Here is a 14860-nt window from a genome sequence, read left to right as displayed (position 1 = left end):
CACAATTAAAAGTTCTGCTGGGAAACGTTTGGACCTGGCATTCATGTGGATGTTACTTGGACATGTAGCACCCACCTAGATCAGACCAGGCACCCCCACCCCATAGCAATGACACTCCTCGATGGCAGGAAGCAGCCCAAGATGTTGTCCTGGCCTCCAAATTCACTATATCCCAAGCTGATCAAGTATCCATGTGATGATGCACAGAAGCCCCTCCTCTCAACTCACAGGACCACTATGTCATCCTGTTACCAGACACCGCAGGACATTCTCACAATTCATTGTGACTCATTCTCTGATGAGTCACAACTGTTTCAAAAGCACAAGGGTGACCTACGCAGTATGGAACGTGGTCATAATGTTATGCCTGATCAGTGTAGGTTACATATTCTGAAATTAACTACATATTAAATCAGTAAACTTACAGCCAGAACAGGAACAGATGATCCTTTACTTGTGTTAAAAAACTTAACGGCCTCTGAATATGTGCTGTCACACCTAAATTAATCCAATGTTTCTGGTTTTTGGTTTTGTAACAGACCCTCATTTGGAGTGACGCCATGGGTAATACATTTGTTGCGTTTGATCATGACCATGGTCCAAGTGTGTGCCTCAGACATGGTGACTCACAGCTCGATAGAAATAGTTTGTACTTTCGCTGCTGTTTACAACACTTCAGCTCTGCCCATTAAAAAGAACCACGTATCTGAATATGTTGGTGATCACAGAGCACAGAGTTTCTCATCCCTTACGGTTTCTTTTTTGCCCCTCAAAGCATCGTCAGACCCGATGGACAGTGTTTGATGTTCGGGCCTGTGATCATTGCACTGTGAGAAGAATCCAATTTGTTTGAAGCTGCAGTTAAATCTGTTCCATATTTGTAGCACTGAGTGAATGCACCTTCACAGTCTGTGCAGCAACCACTGGGCACAACAGTTCTGTTGCTATGATACAGTTGTGCAAAGTATGTGATCACCAGTCCTTAATACACATTTCTGTACTGATTATTATTAAAATGTACCTATATTAATATACTTTGTAAGATTTATATTCTTTCTATGCTGATGACACTCTGTTTTATGCGTTTCCTCAAACCACAAAACTCTTTTAAACATCAACATCATGAATCTGGTGAAAAGCAGAGGCAAAACACATTTAGAAGCCCAATCCAACTGAAAACCAAATCAGCAGGCTAGCAGTCAGCTTCCAGCTAGCAATCAACAAGAAGACGCCAGCTAACTAGCCTAGCCAACAGCAGTAGTTAGAAGTAGAGTTTTGAAATGGGCACCTCCCTTCACCGATGTTTCGTTAAGTTAGGTCTGCGACACCTCAAGAAGGCTTAACAGTGAGTTCCAGCAACTTGGTGTCAGCCCCCTCCATGCAGCCACCACAAATCCCTGTGAATTTCAACCGAGAGATTAGCTTAGCTCTACTACTAACTACTACAACTTCTCAGCTAGCCTTACCTTTAGCGTGCTCCCCAGCCAGTGGGTTTCCTCCTCAGCCACAACCACTCACTTGCCCACTCTGCTGCCACGGACATGTTGTTTACTGCGACCCTCTATTCTCCTGCAAATGCCCAACTCACACAGGAGAGCATGGATGCAAATTTTTTGACAAGAAGACTTTCTGGATGGAGTTAGCATGTTCTCCCTGTGTCTGCGTTTCACCGGTTTCCTTCCACCCTCCAAAGACATGCTTAGTAGGTTAACTGGTGATTCTAAACAACCACAGGTGTGAGTGTAAATGGTTGATTATCTCTGCATTAGCCCTGCGATAGCCTGTCCAGGGTGTACCCCACCTCTTGTCCAATGACAGAGGAAGATTTGATGAAGATTTTTCTGGCATTATATGGCCTAACCCTAACCCTAGATGTCTGTTCAGATGTCACCCACTGACCTCAACTTTACTCACGCTCCATTTGAGTTAGCTGGAGTCAGGCCAGGATGGTGACGGTCTAAGAGACACGACACTAGGCTTCAAAGCCACTCTTCAACCTGATTAATACTCCCTTTAATATTTATGTATCCCTTCTACACTTGTGTCTGATGGTTTTATGCTCTCCCCAGCTGTCCTTCAGCTGTCTAAGCTTTATGTGTTACAGTACTTATGTTCCTAACCCCACTACACAGGACAAGTATTAGCCATGGTTACCAGTGACTGATTTCTCTACTATCACATAAATTAACTTCCTTCAAAATATGTCTCCAGAAACCAGAGAAAGCTAGGAACATATGTACATACTCCAAAGAAGATCCTGTGTTACTGTCATGAGAATTTCAGTTCCACATAGCTTACCTCAGCTCCTTCCTTTCACCTCCCATGCGTCCTCTTACGTGATGAAACACCTTGTCTGAAGCAGCGTAATTGGCTTGAATATTCACTTTTCTATTGTGGCAACGATAAATGCGTTCAATTATACACATTGTCTGTGCTGTTTTTTTGCCTATTTACCGTCAATTATCTGGTCTTTTTTTGCGGTTCCACTCTGGTGTGCAGCTGCTAAAAGCCGTCACAGCTGATTGTTGTTAAAAAAAATAAATAAATAAATAAAAAAGGAACACTGTGTTTAATTTGCAGGCTGAGAAGACTAATCGGGGGAACGCATATTGTGAACGCAGACAAGTTGCTGTCAGCCCACTCTAATTAGATGCTAGTGGGAAAGCTGCTTGTTCTTGCCCTGAGAAATGAAACTAGCAAGGTGATATCATTTTCTACCAATTAAAGACTTTTTTTTCCTGTCTTTTTTTGTATCATCTCCCAGTAGCAATCCCTCCAGAAACCATCTCTGACATTAACTCCAGGCAAAGAAAATCCAAGATAGGTAGAGGTAGAGGTAGAGGTAGAAAGGAAAAGGAAAGGAAAAAAAATGCCAAACATTGATCCGCTCCTGAATTGAAAGAAATCTGTTTATTTTTCCCCATTGAATTATTATCAGATTGAAGCTGGTGATGCAACGTCTGTGACATTTCAGCCTACTGGATGAATGCCAAGCTGACATTTCCATTTATTCATGTTGGTCCTGTTGGATTTAGCTTGAAATTATTATTGTACCTCAAAAAAAAAAAAAAATCAATAAAAGCCCGAATATTTAACATTCATGGCTTGTAAAGACCTAGCTTTGTGTATGTTTGTTTTTTTTCCCCCCAGACAAGAATTTGCATGAAATTTGTTGAAAATTTTTTATCTAGTAGACTATACCATGTGCCATCAGCTCTGAAATAAACAAATGAGCTAACACTTTAACAGGTTAACAGACTATGTGCACATAATATACATATATATACATAGATTTAGACAGACTTTCATGATCCATGAGGGAAATTACTTTGTCACCGTAACGTTGCACATAAACACTCATAAAAACCACAAGAAAGATAAAACAAAATAAATAAAATAAAAAATAAAATAAACAGTGTAATCAAAAAATTTAGCATTATGAACAAATATAGAAAAGTAGTTGGCAAAACAGTGTCCAAGGTGATGTGGTTGTTTGGCCAGTTGCATAGCAACAGCAGCATGGATCGTGATCGTGTAGTGGCAGCTTGGGCTACTTACTTGCATCTGCGGAGACTGTTGTTTAGGGAGCCAGCCTCTAGTGGTAATTCGAGGAACTGCAGTTTGTGACACTAGTTAGTTATTTGTAACAACAGGATGTGACATCATGATGAGTGACAGTTCTGATTGACATGCGGTCCAGTAACTCATCTGTGTGACAGTCTGGTCCAGTTTCAACTTCCATGTAGATCCCATCTATCAAATCAGCCGCTTCCATCCCGTCTTGTTATAAATATTAAAAAAAAAAAAAATAAGCAAAACATGCCCATATATTTTATTTAAACAAGACTTGGAGTTTTTAAGCTTCTTGTTATAATATTCTAATATTCTAGTACCAAAACAATTCATATCTGCAATTTATATAATAAAGATTAATACCAGACCATCCATTTATCAATATACTATATAATACTATATTAAATGAGTTATAGAAGAGTAATTGCACAGGTCTTATTATAGTCTTTATTATAACAACACTGCAAAGATGCTACAGTCGTAGTAACACAAAATTAACGCTCACAGGCACATTAATTTCCTTTAGCCTCTACAAAACACACACCATAAGGCATATTAATTTAAAAAAAGAGAGAGAGAGAGAGAAAGACAGAGAGATTAAAATAATGCCCAGTTAAAGCCCTAACAATGTTATTTTAATACTCAGCTACTGCAGCAAATGGCAAAGGCTGATTTAGTTTGTTCCCTCAGGGACATCCACACTGTCTTATACATCACAAATGGATAGTTGCGCTGTCGGAGCAGCCGTAATAATACGTAACTAACTTAATTATAGGCACAAATCCTCCGTATATCCATAAACCGGTCAGGCTCCCTGCTGAAGGACATTTAAACACAGTATTTCACAGCAGCTTATTTCAGTATGAAAGCACACACGCCTTCTTGATAGTGCAGACACACAATTAATACATGAAAGCACTGAGGAGGAGTTTTCAGGTCGAATCCACAGTTTTCTTTTGGACAACGCGTTACATGATGGAGCAGGTGAAGCCGCAGCATTCCTTCAGCAGAGTAAGTCCTGTTTTAGTTATTAACGGTGCTGATGTCTGCTGGGCTTTGGAGGCCACCTTTTGATCCTCCAAGGTGCCTAGGTGCAAATAAATCGGTTTCTATAAACTATGAATGTTATCAATTTGATTAAAAGTTCACACAAATGCAATTACTTTTCATCGACTGAAACTAGACTAGGAAAGATGAAAATAACTAAAATATCACTAAGAAGACAAAGACTAAACTAAAAAATGCTGTCAAAATAGACACTGTTTACCAATTTTGCTAGCCACGTGGCTAATCTCAAACTCACCTGCTCTCAAAATATCAAACTTAATCTCTGGTAGTAATGTTGTTTTATGTTTTATTTTTTTTTAATTAGTAATGTACTGTATTTAACTTGACATAAAAATGTGTAATCTATTAAGAAAAAACAATCCCGACTGCCTCACCTTTCGTGGCCAAAGCTTTGGGGAATTTGGACTGTAAGAAGGCTGCCATTTCTCTGTCTTCCTCTCTTTCCCTGTGGAAGAGAACATTTCCAGGGTTTTTATTTGTGGAAGCGGGGGGTTTGTTTTCATTTCCACTTTCACGTCCACTTTGGATAATGAAGGACGATGGGCTCTCACATCCCAAGCTTCAATCTTTCCGTGCACGATCAAAGTGTCACTCAAAGAGCCGCTTGCTTATCAGCTATGACAGCTAATTTAGCACCGCAAACAAATAATATGAGCGATGCCAGGCTCTGTGTTGTTATTCAGGGTAGTATACAGAAAGGACATGCAGAATGCAAAAGACTTTATAGCAGCAGAGCTATGAAGATCCAAAGAAAACTCACACGGAATCTGACGTCCAATATCAAAAAAGTAAATAAGAGTTTAAAACAGACAGACTTCTATCTCTGGCATCTCTGCTTATGTTCTCAATCTAGAGTAACGGTTACGATGCATTTTATGTCAAACAGCAATGATTAGTTTTCCAGAGCTGCAGAGAGGAGAAGAAACCATGGCCAAAATGCGGCGGAGAACCTAGGGTTACTTACATAACCAAGGTCGTAAGAATTATGAGTTTCTCTGGTGGTAAGGCAGAAAAATATGGTACACGGCATCCAAAAAAGTGCCTGATAAACAGTCCAAAAAAGAAACTGTTTAGGACAAATACTAATTACCACTAGTCCTTATTGGAGAGCGACAACAAATCCCTCCGTCAAAGCTTTTTTGCTTCTTCAGCCTCACCTAAGTCTTTCAAACTCCACATCATCCACCAGGAAGTCTCTGGTCTCCACCAGCTTGTTGATCTGCTGCAGCAGCTCCTCCTCCCTCTCCCGGTCCTCTTTGGTCTTGTCTTTGTCTGCTCAAAAGTCACACAATAAGTCTTACAGTACATAAATTACAGCTGTGCGATTGTTCAGTTCAATTCATTAAGTGCTTTAGGACTGCGCAGTCTACTCAAGATATTAGCGATATTTATTGCTGCTTCGGTATTGTCTGGATAACCAGATGTTTTAACGTAGCATCACATCTCCAGGGTGACACTACGTTAAAACATCTGGTTATCCAGACAATAGACACGCAAACGGTAGATGAAAACTCAGATCATCATCAAAGTCAACAGGATTCATCCTCTGAGAACCACAAAAAAAAATAACAATATTAGTTGGAAATCCAAGAGGTCTTGACACATTTAATTCAAAACCAAAACTACTAACCTCATGATGAAACAAGACAAAAGCTCACAGGTCAAGATTCATCCTCTGGGAACCATGAATGTTTATTTATTACAATCTGTCCAATGAAAAACTATTAAAAATGTCACGCCTCATGAATGATAGATGAAATTGACAAGATTCACCCTCTGGTAACTATTAATATTTCTAAGACAAATATAAAGATATTCCGGCTTAAAACATCTAGACAAAAGTGAGAGACACTTCCATCGATGGAATCATGTGCCAATAAATCCCACAAGGTTTTTCTGATTTCACAGACTTCAGAAAACTTAACTTGAGCTTCTTATCTTTTTAGTTGCCACAGCAACCTTGCGCCGTGTTGGAGCTGCCATCTAAACCTAATGAACAGAGGAATGTGTGTGTTGGTGTCTGAATACTTTCAGACTGAAGATGTCTTACATAACCTTCAGTTCAAGTGGCTTTAAGAAAAGCCTTGACAGGCTAATTGTTGCTGTAGTTGACAACGGAAGAAGCTGAAAGGTTTTCTTTGAAGGGGTTAAAACAAATGTTGTATTTGCCTGGTATTGAGACAAGCTTCTGCAGCTCCTGCTTCAGCCTTGTGATTTCTTTGCAGAGCTGGATGTCATCCATCCTGAGTGGAGAGCAGACGTAGAAAAAAGTTATTAATATGCAGCTGACAACCAGGGTAAAATCTATCAAACTGCAGATATTCTGACAGAAACTAGTCTTCCCTTTCAATTTCCATTTCCTTTCCTACATTTACATACAGGCATCAGTGTGAAAATTACGCTCAAACAGAAAAAAACACTGGGCTCAGATTTAGGTCTTTAGGTTGAAATAACACGATACTGGCAGTATCAGATCTCATTTCACCTTCTGACTCGGACGCCAATTTCAGTACATCAGGACCCAGTCACACAAGCGTTAACGTGTTTGCGTGCTTGTGTGAACAACGATGGTTAAAAAAAATAAGGGAAAATGACTGTAATAGATATAATGAGCTGCTGGTTTAATAAAATAGGTTTCACTTCAGTGGATATATGAGCTGCCTGTTTGTATTTCACAATGACTCACAGGCTCGGAGAGGGGTGTTTATTTAAAATGTAGTTGCGCGAAGGCAGGATGCTAAATGTCACAGACACCCTGAAGGACGGGGAAACATCAGCCGTCAATGAAGAGATTTTAGTAGTAAAAAACAAAAAAGACATGAATGATTCTTGGAAAGCATAAATGTAAAGTTTTACTGCTGAATAATACTTGATGTCTTCAGAAGAATATTTGAATAATATGGAAATGTCCTAATTTGTTTCAACACAGTAAAAATTAAGCTTAAGCTAGCGGCTGGTAAGCTTTACTTTAGTGCAAAGACTGGCTCTGTCCGTAGAAAATAAATACACATTGACACTTAATTTAAATAATTTTGTCCCTTTATTTGCCAAGGCATGTATTTGACAGAAAATATGAGAGCTCTGAAAAGACCTTAGTCACTCTCTTCATAAATGAAATATATTCGTTATCTGATACACTGCCTTTCGCTAGCTAACGGAGCTGTTCCAGTTTGTTTTCTTATGTCAAGGGTTAAGGATTGTCCAGCAGTAAACTATTATTTTAATAAGTGCGGGAAAAAAAATCTGAAATACAGGTCGACACATGCAGACCTCTGGAGGCAGGAACGATCTATTATTAGACGTGGGATTGTTTTTATGTCCTGATTACGGTTCAACATGAAAGAAGATGAAACGTGTATATGTGCTCATGGACCACAACACTTATCAGGCCGGTGACCTGCAAAACATAACCCCAACAAAATAATGAAGAGGTCCCTACAGAGAAAGACTGAAATAATTAGAAGCAAGGATGAGAGAGAAAGGGCAACTTCCAAGCTGGCTTTCCACAAAAACCTTAAATTGCAGTTTTCCTCACTTTTTTTTCCCATGATGCACATGGCTGCTCCCACTGTTGGTGGCTGACAGCCATTGTGCATCATGTCTTAGTCCTGGGGGGCTGCCATCGCTTTCTTGGTGTATTCAAATCCCTGTACGGCACAGTTTTGGCAGCACCCGACCAAACAGTGGAACATCACGAGACGTAACAGCAACATGTTGATCATCCTCTTGGGTCCAATGTCACAAAAGCTCTAGACTAAAACACAAAGTTGTTTTTCGTCTATGTTTGAAAACCGAGAAGCAAATCTTACATGTATCTCAGCTCTGATTCCCTCCGTACGAGGATGTCTCGTATCCGCTCGATCCTGAACAGCTCTCCTTCGATGTCCTCGATCGTAATCGTGGAGTCGGCCATTGAAACGACATCTTCTGCTGGAGGAAAGACAAGACCGTTTATCAGAGTTTGATAATGGGTTAAGAAGAATTTAACGTTCAGGATTTTCTGTAAACCAAACCAGACCTTGTAAAGGTAGATAACAGATGAGGAAGAAAAGTAAGTGAAAAAGTGTGGATTTCAAACATGGATTTGTGGCTACTGATACAACTCCTACTCCGATCTCTGACCACAGTTGTATCAGTAACGTTTCTATTGATGTTATATGCTCTGATACCCTCGTCTAGACCATAGACCGAATAGACCCCTTCATGACCTACGTCACTGTGACGTCACAACATCAACTGGAGGCAAAACGGAGAGAAGATTGAAGCATCATCAGTTTCAGTCTGGATAACGTTATGGGTTTGACTAAATTGGGACTGAAATTACGTTAAGTTAATCATTATTTGGGGGATTTGTTGTTACACGTTAATGCTAATGCATTAGCTATGCTAGCTGACGTGATGTTAGTTGTATGTTTCAGTGGTGTCCAAACAGAAGTTGCATTTCCAACGTTACCCTCCACAGCAGTGCCACTTAATTCTTGTGATATCTTTGTTGGAGAGGCTTCACTTGATAAAGACAGGCCAGACTTCGTCCCCTCTGTGTGTTCTATGGTCAATTTTAAACGTCCATTCCAGCCACAACAGTCCACTGAAACATGCTAACTGGCAGTTACAAGCTATAGATGTTTTGAGATGTTTTGCCTCCAGCTAAGCCCCGCCCCTCAAAATACATTACATTGTTTACAAACTGCGAAGGGCTCTATAGTATAAAAAACGGAGGCTGAACCGCTCCTTAAGAGTGAAGCCAAAGGATGTAGAGCGCCCCCTAGTGGCTGGCTGCAGTATAGGTCATAAGCTTCTCCATGTTAGTGGACGGGACTCGAGCCTAATTAAAACACATGAAATACACATCAAATAGTTTTTTGGTTTCTGTCATTTTAGGTCGTTAATACAATGTTAGTGCATGTCTGTGAATTTTTGTAAAAGTTTCATTTTAGTTAGTTATTTGAAGCTATAGAAACAGGATGTGACATAGTTTGGTCGATGCAAGAAAAGTGGACATGTTGTCCATATATGGTGTGACCATTTGAATGATCTGATCTCAGACCGCATTTGGAGGTGGTATACAATAGCTCCTTCATTCATGGATTTCACATTAAAATTAGTTATTATGAGAAAATATTTGAGTTGTAAAAGTTAAAATATTATTGATAGTAGTCGTGGTTGTTATTTAGTTGTAAGCTGACAGTAAAATATTACTAATTAATAATAATAACTAGTTGAAGAAGGCTTTCTGTGTTGCAGCCCCAGACAGAAGTAACCACCATTCAGCTTGGATAAGCATAAAGACTTAGGTAGAAGGTAAAATAAGCAAAATAATTGAATTTCTGTGCTGATGCTGTCTACCTCTCTGGGGCGCCTCAACTGCAAAATGGCTTTAATGGAGGCGGTTTATTGCCCTCCTCTATCCATACTCTCAAGATTCAGGACACACAAAGATAAATGTAAATGTACTTGAATTTTTGGAACAAATCAGGAGTGACACTGTCAGTGCTGTCATACTCCTAGTTCAGCTCTAAAGAGTGAAAACATATATGATATGATCAGAGCGGCTCTGTGGATACTTCCCCTGAATAACTGCACTGACCCCCACTCTCGCAGCAGCCTCCCACCTCTCAACAACAGCGATGAGTCATCCGGCGGAGCTTGGATTGTCTTTTCATTACCACAACCTTGTGTGAAAAGGCAGCACACTTACAGTGAAACCCTGGGGATGGCAGTGATTCACAGACGCACAACCCCGTCCAAACTCATCACGTGGTTTGGTGCTTTAGTGTCAGAGCATCTTCCACGTTTTCCAAGAATTGTGTCAAAATTGCTCTTGGCTTTTAATTTCACACTCTCACTTTTAATTACACTCGCTCTCAGAGGATTTGTGTGAATATGCAGTGTGTATTTTTACCGGTTCGTTAAACCTGTTAATTGTCTGCATTTCATTTTGATAGACTGTAGTAGTACTTAAGATGATCCTAATGTCAACCATGTGGTATATAAAGATGACAAAAAGCAATGAAATGGCAAATCTAATGCGTATGTGTCTGTTCTTATAATTCACTTTTGTTACATTTGTCTATATCAATTTTAATTAGGTTGTTGTTTTGTTTTTTCCTTCTGCCATTTTGGTGCAATACTTGTTTTTCCCTCTCTTACCTGATTCTATTTTGAATCTAACTTGTGTTTTTGCACAGTCGCGCCAAAACTTATCTCACCTTATTTCTTCAGGATTTTATTTCACACTTTTCACTAACCAAATAAGACAATGTTCTTCAGACCACAATATAATATGAATAATAGTTGCAGACATTATTGAAACGCACATTTCCACACATTTACCCCAAAGTACATATTATTACATTATGCATCTCGTGGCAAATTATTATAATTATAAAAGTTTACTATGTTAAGGAGATCAATCATATGAAAATTATTATCATAAATGTGGAAAACCTCTGGAACAAAGTACATTTTTTAGTTGTTGTTGGTTATTTAAGCTGTTTCATTAATAAATCTTCTCTGTCCCAAAATATACTTAACCACTAAAAATATACACATTTGGTTAATTAAATCCAGGTGGTGACCTATTATTATTTATTTATTTATTTTGGCTTGGCAGTGTATAAGTCGAAGGCCACCCGTGGGTGCCCCTGAAACCCTTAAAGATCTCATCTACGGCCCTGCTGATGAGCAACTTTAACATGATGCCCACATTAGTGGTCTACAGCAAACGGAAGCTTCACGTGTCTATCTATATATATGTATATCGTATATTCAAAGTCTATTACTCTAACTTTTTACTTCACGCTCTTACCTTGTTCAAGTCAAATCAAATTCAAACAAAAACTCACCTGGTTTCGCCGTCGCTTCCCCCATTTGCGTCTTTTCCAGCGCGCCGTACAGTTGCGGGGATTTTCTCCCTTTTTCCATTTTCTTCACAAAATACTTTTTGTCAGAATTCAGACCAGACACTCGCTCAGACTGGGAATGGATGTTAAAATGTCATGCAGCATTTCCGAGACGAGTGAGGAAGAATATAAGAGAAGGAGGAGGACGAGGAGGAGGAGGAGGAGGAGGAGGAGGAGGAGGGGATCAGCCAGTTGATGCCGAGACCCTCCAGTCCTCCAGTGGTGGATCTCTTTCTGGTTCCCATCATGTACCGCACAGAGGCACCACCTACAGGATGTCACACGCCACTACAGTCAACAAGAGGACACTGTTTGTCCTCAGGAGTCAATGTATGGAGTCAAATCAAGGTTTCGAACATTTTAAGGAAGCATTTATAAGAAACCTTCACATGTGAGAGATTTAATTTTGAACGCCAACATCCAAGGTGACGCTGTGTACCTTTTGGTATTTCAAGTTTTTAAAACCAGAAACAAAAACTGGGGGAAAATAAATAAATAAATAATTTGACATTGTTATTCGTTTTTTTAAACAATTTTTTGATTTCATAGTCTAAAATGAAAAACAGAAAGCTCACGTTAGACTTAATTTTCATTCCACCGATGTGATGTGAAGAAAAACAAATTGCAACATGTTTTTCCCTCAATAAAACTGGGACGAGTCTACCCATTTAGTTTTTGTTCACCTTCCGAATACTGGCAACTTTTTTCATATATTAAAGGACGAAAGGTGAATTTACTTGATTAGCATTTTTGTTTTTTTAAATTGAAAATCAAATAAATTCATATATTGTTTAAATTATTATTATTATAAAGTCTAAAATCAAATGTCAATTTAAAACGCAAAAACTAAAAATGCCTTTTTTCCTACTTATTTTTTACCTATGTTCAAGCAGTACCCCCTCAAGGCCAAAGCACCTGTCCACCAAAACAGCATAAATGCAGGATTGTTTCTTCCTAACTAAAGCTTGACTGATGACATGCTGCAGCATTTGAAGGCAGGTATTACAGACGGCAGAATGAATATCAATTCAATTCTTTCTTTGAAAAAAAAAAGCACTGTAAAAACCTGTATTCTAAGATCTCCAACTGTACAAGCAAACAAGGAGCTGGACCATCACCAAGGACATTAACCACAGACGTCTGAGATGGGTATGATACATGCTGAGGATGGAGCAGAACCGTATCCCAAAGGTCGCCTTAAGAATTCCGGGCGAAGGAACAGACAAGATCTCTTCACCGAAGCAAGAAAAGGCTGCCCTAAGAAAAGAGTTGGAGCAACTGAAAGAACAGCTCACAGCCCAAGAAAAAGAGGCAAAAGAAGAGATGGCTCTTCTTCATCAGGAGCTCAGCAAGAAGACAGAGAAGCATGAAAATGTTGCCCTGCATGGTAAACAGCTACAAGAGGCTCTCCAGGCAGAAGAGACACAAAGGAAGGAAGCCGAGGCCTGTCTTCAACACCAAGCAGAGGAGACCACTAAAGTTAAAGCTGCACTGATTCTCATGCAGACTCAGATGGACGAGCAACAACGTCAGTGGGAGGAGGAGAAACTCCGCTACCTTTCTGAGAACGCAGACATGACATCAACTATGACGGCTGCAGCTACCGAGATGCAGGAGGACCTGGAAAACCAGAAAAGACAGTGGGACCAGGAAAGGGCCGACCTCCAGCAACGTTTACAATCCGCAACTGAGGCCCTCGAGGAGACGGTGGAGGAGGGGAAAACTCCAGAGAGGCTTTAACGGACAGACAGCAACATCTGGAACAGCAGATTGAGGAGGCACCCAAGAAAGTGAAGAAGAAATTGTTGAAGAAGCGATTCCTCAACTTTTTCAGAAGAACTTGAGAGACCCAGCCTCAGTCTGACCTCTGTCATAACCACAAGCCTATCGCCCACTCCCTCTCCAACACCTCCCACATTGAACCCCTCAAAAGACCCATTTTTGTTTATTGTTGTGTGAATGTCAGTGTGAATGGTTGTTTGTCTCTGTGTGTTTGTCCTGTGATGGAGCCCTGTCCAGAGTGGCCTCATGTCCCTCTGTGTTAACCCTGTGATGTACTGGCAGCCTGTCCTTACGGTATTGCACAAAAACATAATTTGTCCATTGCCTGCTGGAAGAAGCTCCAGACATCAACAGGTATATGCTCTAACATCTACGGACGATGAATGAATGAGTGAGTGAATGAATGTTTTCATTAACAGCATAAAAATAAAAAAAATAATAACAACATATACTAATGTTTACACGTCTCTGTATTGAATCAGCCATCAGTGGATGTATGGGAGTCTTGTAGTTTAGTTACTGCTTCTCAAATGAAGATTGTACTCAATCCAATGTAAGGTTTATTTATTCCAAGTGTTAGTGAAGGCACTGAGATTGTTTATATAATGACCAGGTTCTTAAAACGCTGTTAACTTTTGGCAAAAACTCAACGATGATGTGATAGAAGAATCTAAAGATTAAAATGACGCAGGTTATTTTCATCTTCTTGTTTTAATGGAATTAAAATTTGTAAAAAGGTTAATAAATTACAGATTACTGATTCTTTATTTTAGAGTACAGGTGGACCTCAGACAGAGAACTCAAGCCTTATCCATATAAACTTAAAGCACAGAGAAGGTGAAAGAGATCAACTTTGAATTAACAGCAACATGGCAAAAAAAGAGAGAAAAAGCACTTACCATTGAGTTCCAATATTGCACAAGCAGGCTCCTGGTATTTTATGTTCTATATGTGTAATCTTAAATGAACACACAGCAAGGAATAATTATCAGCCACATAATCACAACGCTTAATGTTGCATTTGAGGTCACCACGTTTTTTTTCCATCCAATTGTATGTGATATGATTGTATGCATGTCTGTTGGAGCTCAGGAAAAATAGCTGAGCTAATTAATGTGAACTGACTTTTCACAGGCAATGATAATGTTACAGTCAAAAATTTTTCATTTAAATTCACAACTTAAGTGAACTACTGCTTGGAAATATTAGTTTAAGTTAGTTTAGTTAGCTCCAACATTAGCAACAGATGACTGGGGCTATTATTTTCTCAGCTAATGCAAATACTTAGAATTAAATATCACATGATAATGCTAACCCTTTCTCCCTGTTGTGCTTCTCCTTCTCACCTTGCTTGTCTCTGTGACGACAACATCCCTTCTCCAGAAATCCATGGTGTGTTGATGTTGAAACAGGTGTTGGTCCCGAACTAAACCATAAGCTAAAGTTAATCTAAATGTTAAGCAAACGGTGTCCGTCACTGAAATCACCCCTTTCTGTAAAACCTGTTGGTTCCACAACACCGTCAGCCCAAAGTT

The 14860-nt window shown here is 39.5% G+C and overlaps 1 protein-coding gene across 2 annotated transcripts; it reads right to left on the bottom strand.

The window, feature by feature from the left end:
* Nucleotides 1–4006: 4006 nt before the first annotated feature.
* zgc:171844 (uncharacterized protein LOC100151763 homolog) lies at nucleotides 4007–14718 on the bottom strand. 2 transcript variants are annotated; one of them, XM_047572119.1, is made up of 8 exons: nucleotides 14672–14718; nucleotides 14225–14283; nucleotides 11487–11851; nucleotides 8451–8568; nucleotides 6811–6884; nucleotides 5799–5913; nucleotides 5016–5086; nucleotides 4007–4660 (listed from the first exon to the last, which is right to left on the bottom strand). In XM_047572119.1, exons 3-8 carry the CDS (start codon nucleotides 11563–11565, stop codon nucleotides 4542–4544), a joined length of 576 nt encoding a protein of 191 aa, XP_047428075.1. In that variant the 5' UTR covers nucleotides 11566–11851; nucleotides 14225–14283; nucleotides 14672–14718; the 3' UTR covers nucleotides 4007–4541. The 2 variants fall into 2 exon arrangements, with proteins under 2 accessions (XP_047428075.1, XP_047428074.1); XM_047572118.1 differs by having other exon boundaries at nucleotides 8451–8571; nucleotides 14672–14717.
* Nucleotides 14719–14860: the final 142 nt, after the last annotated feature.

The sequence above is a fragment of the Mugil cephalus genome, chromosome 20 (genome assembly GCF_022458985.1).
Source record: "Mugil cephalus isolate CIBA_MC_2020 chromosome 20, CIBA_Mcephalus_1.1, whole genome shotgun sequence".
NCBI classification, from domain to species: Eukaryota; Metazoa; Chordata; class Actinopteri; order Mugiliformes; family Mugilidae; genus Mugil; species Mugil cephalus.
Note: the sequence above shows the minus strand (reverse complement) of the source record. Positions and strands in the feature narration are given on the sequence as shown.

What these genes read in the sequence shown, in the direction of transcription:
- zgc:171844 (XM_047572118.1), bottom strand. Translation starts at nt 11,565, where the DNA reads ATGGAAAAAGGGAGAAAATCCCCGCAACTGTACGGCGCGCTGGAAAAG. An exon ending in GAATCAGAGCTGAGATACAT is followed by an intron (nt 6,885 to 8,450) that starts GTAAGATTTGCT and finishes CTCTCCACTCAG; the next exon opens with GATGGATGACATCCAGCTCT. An exon ending in GAAGCTTGTCTCAATACCAG is followed by an intron (nt 5,914 to 6,810) that starts GCAAATACAACA and finishes ACTTTTGAGCAG; the next exon opens with ACAAAGACAAGACCAAAGAG.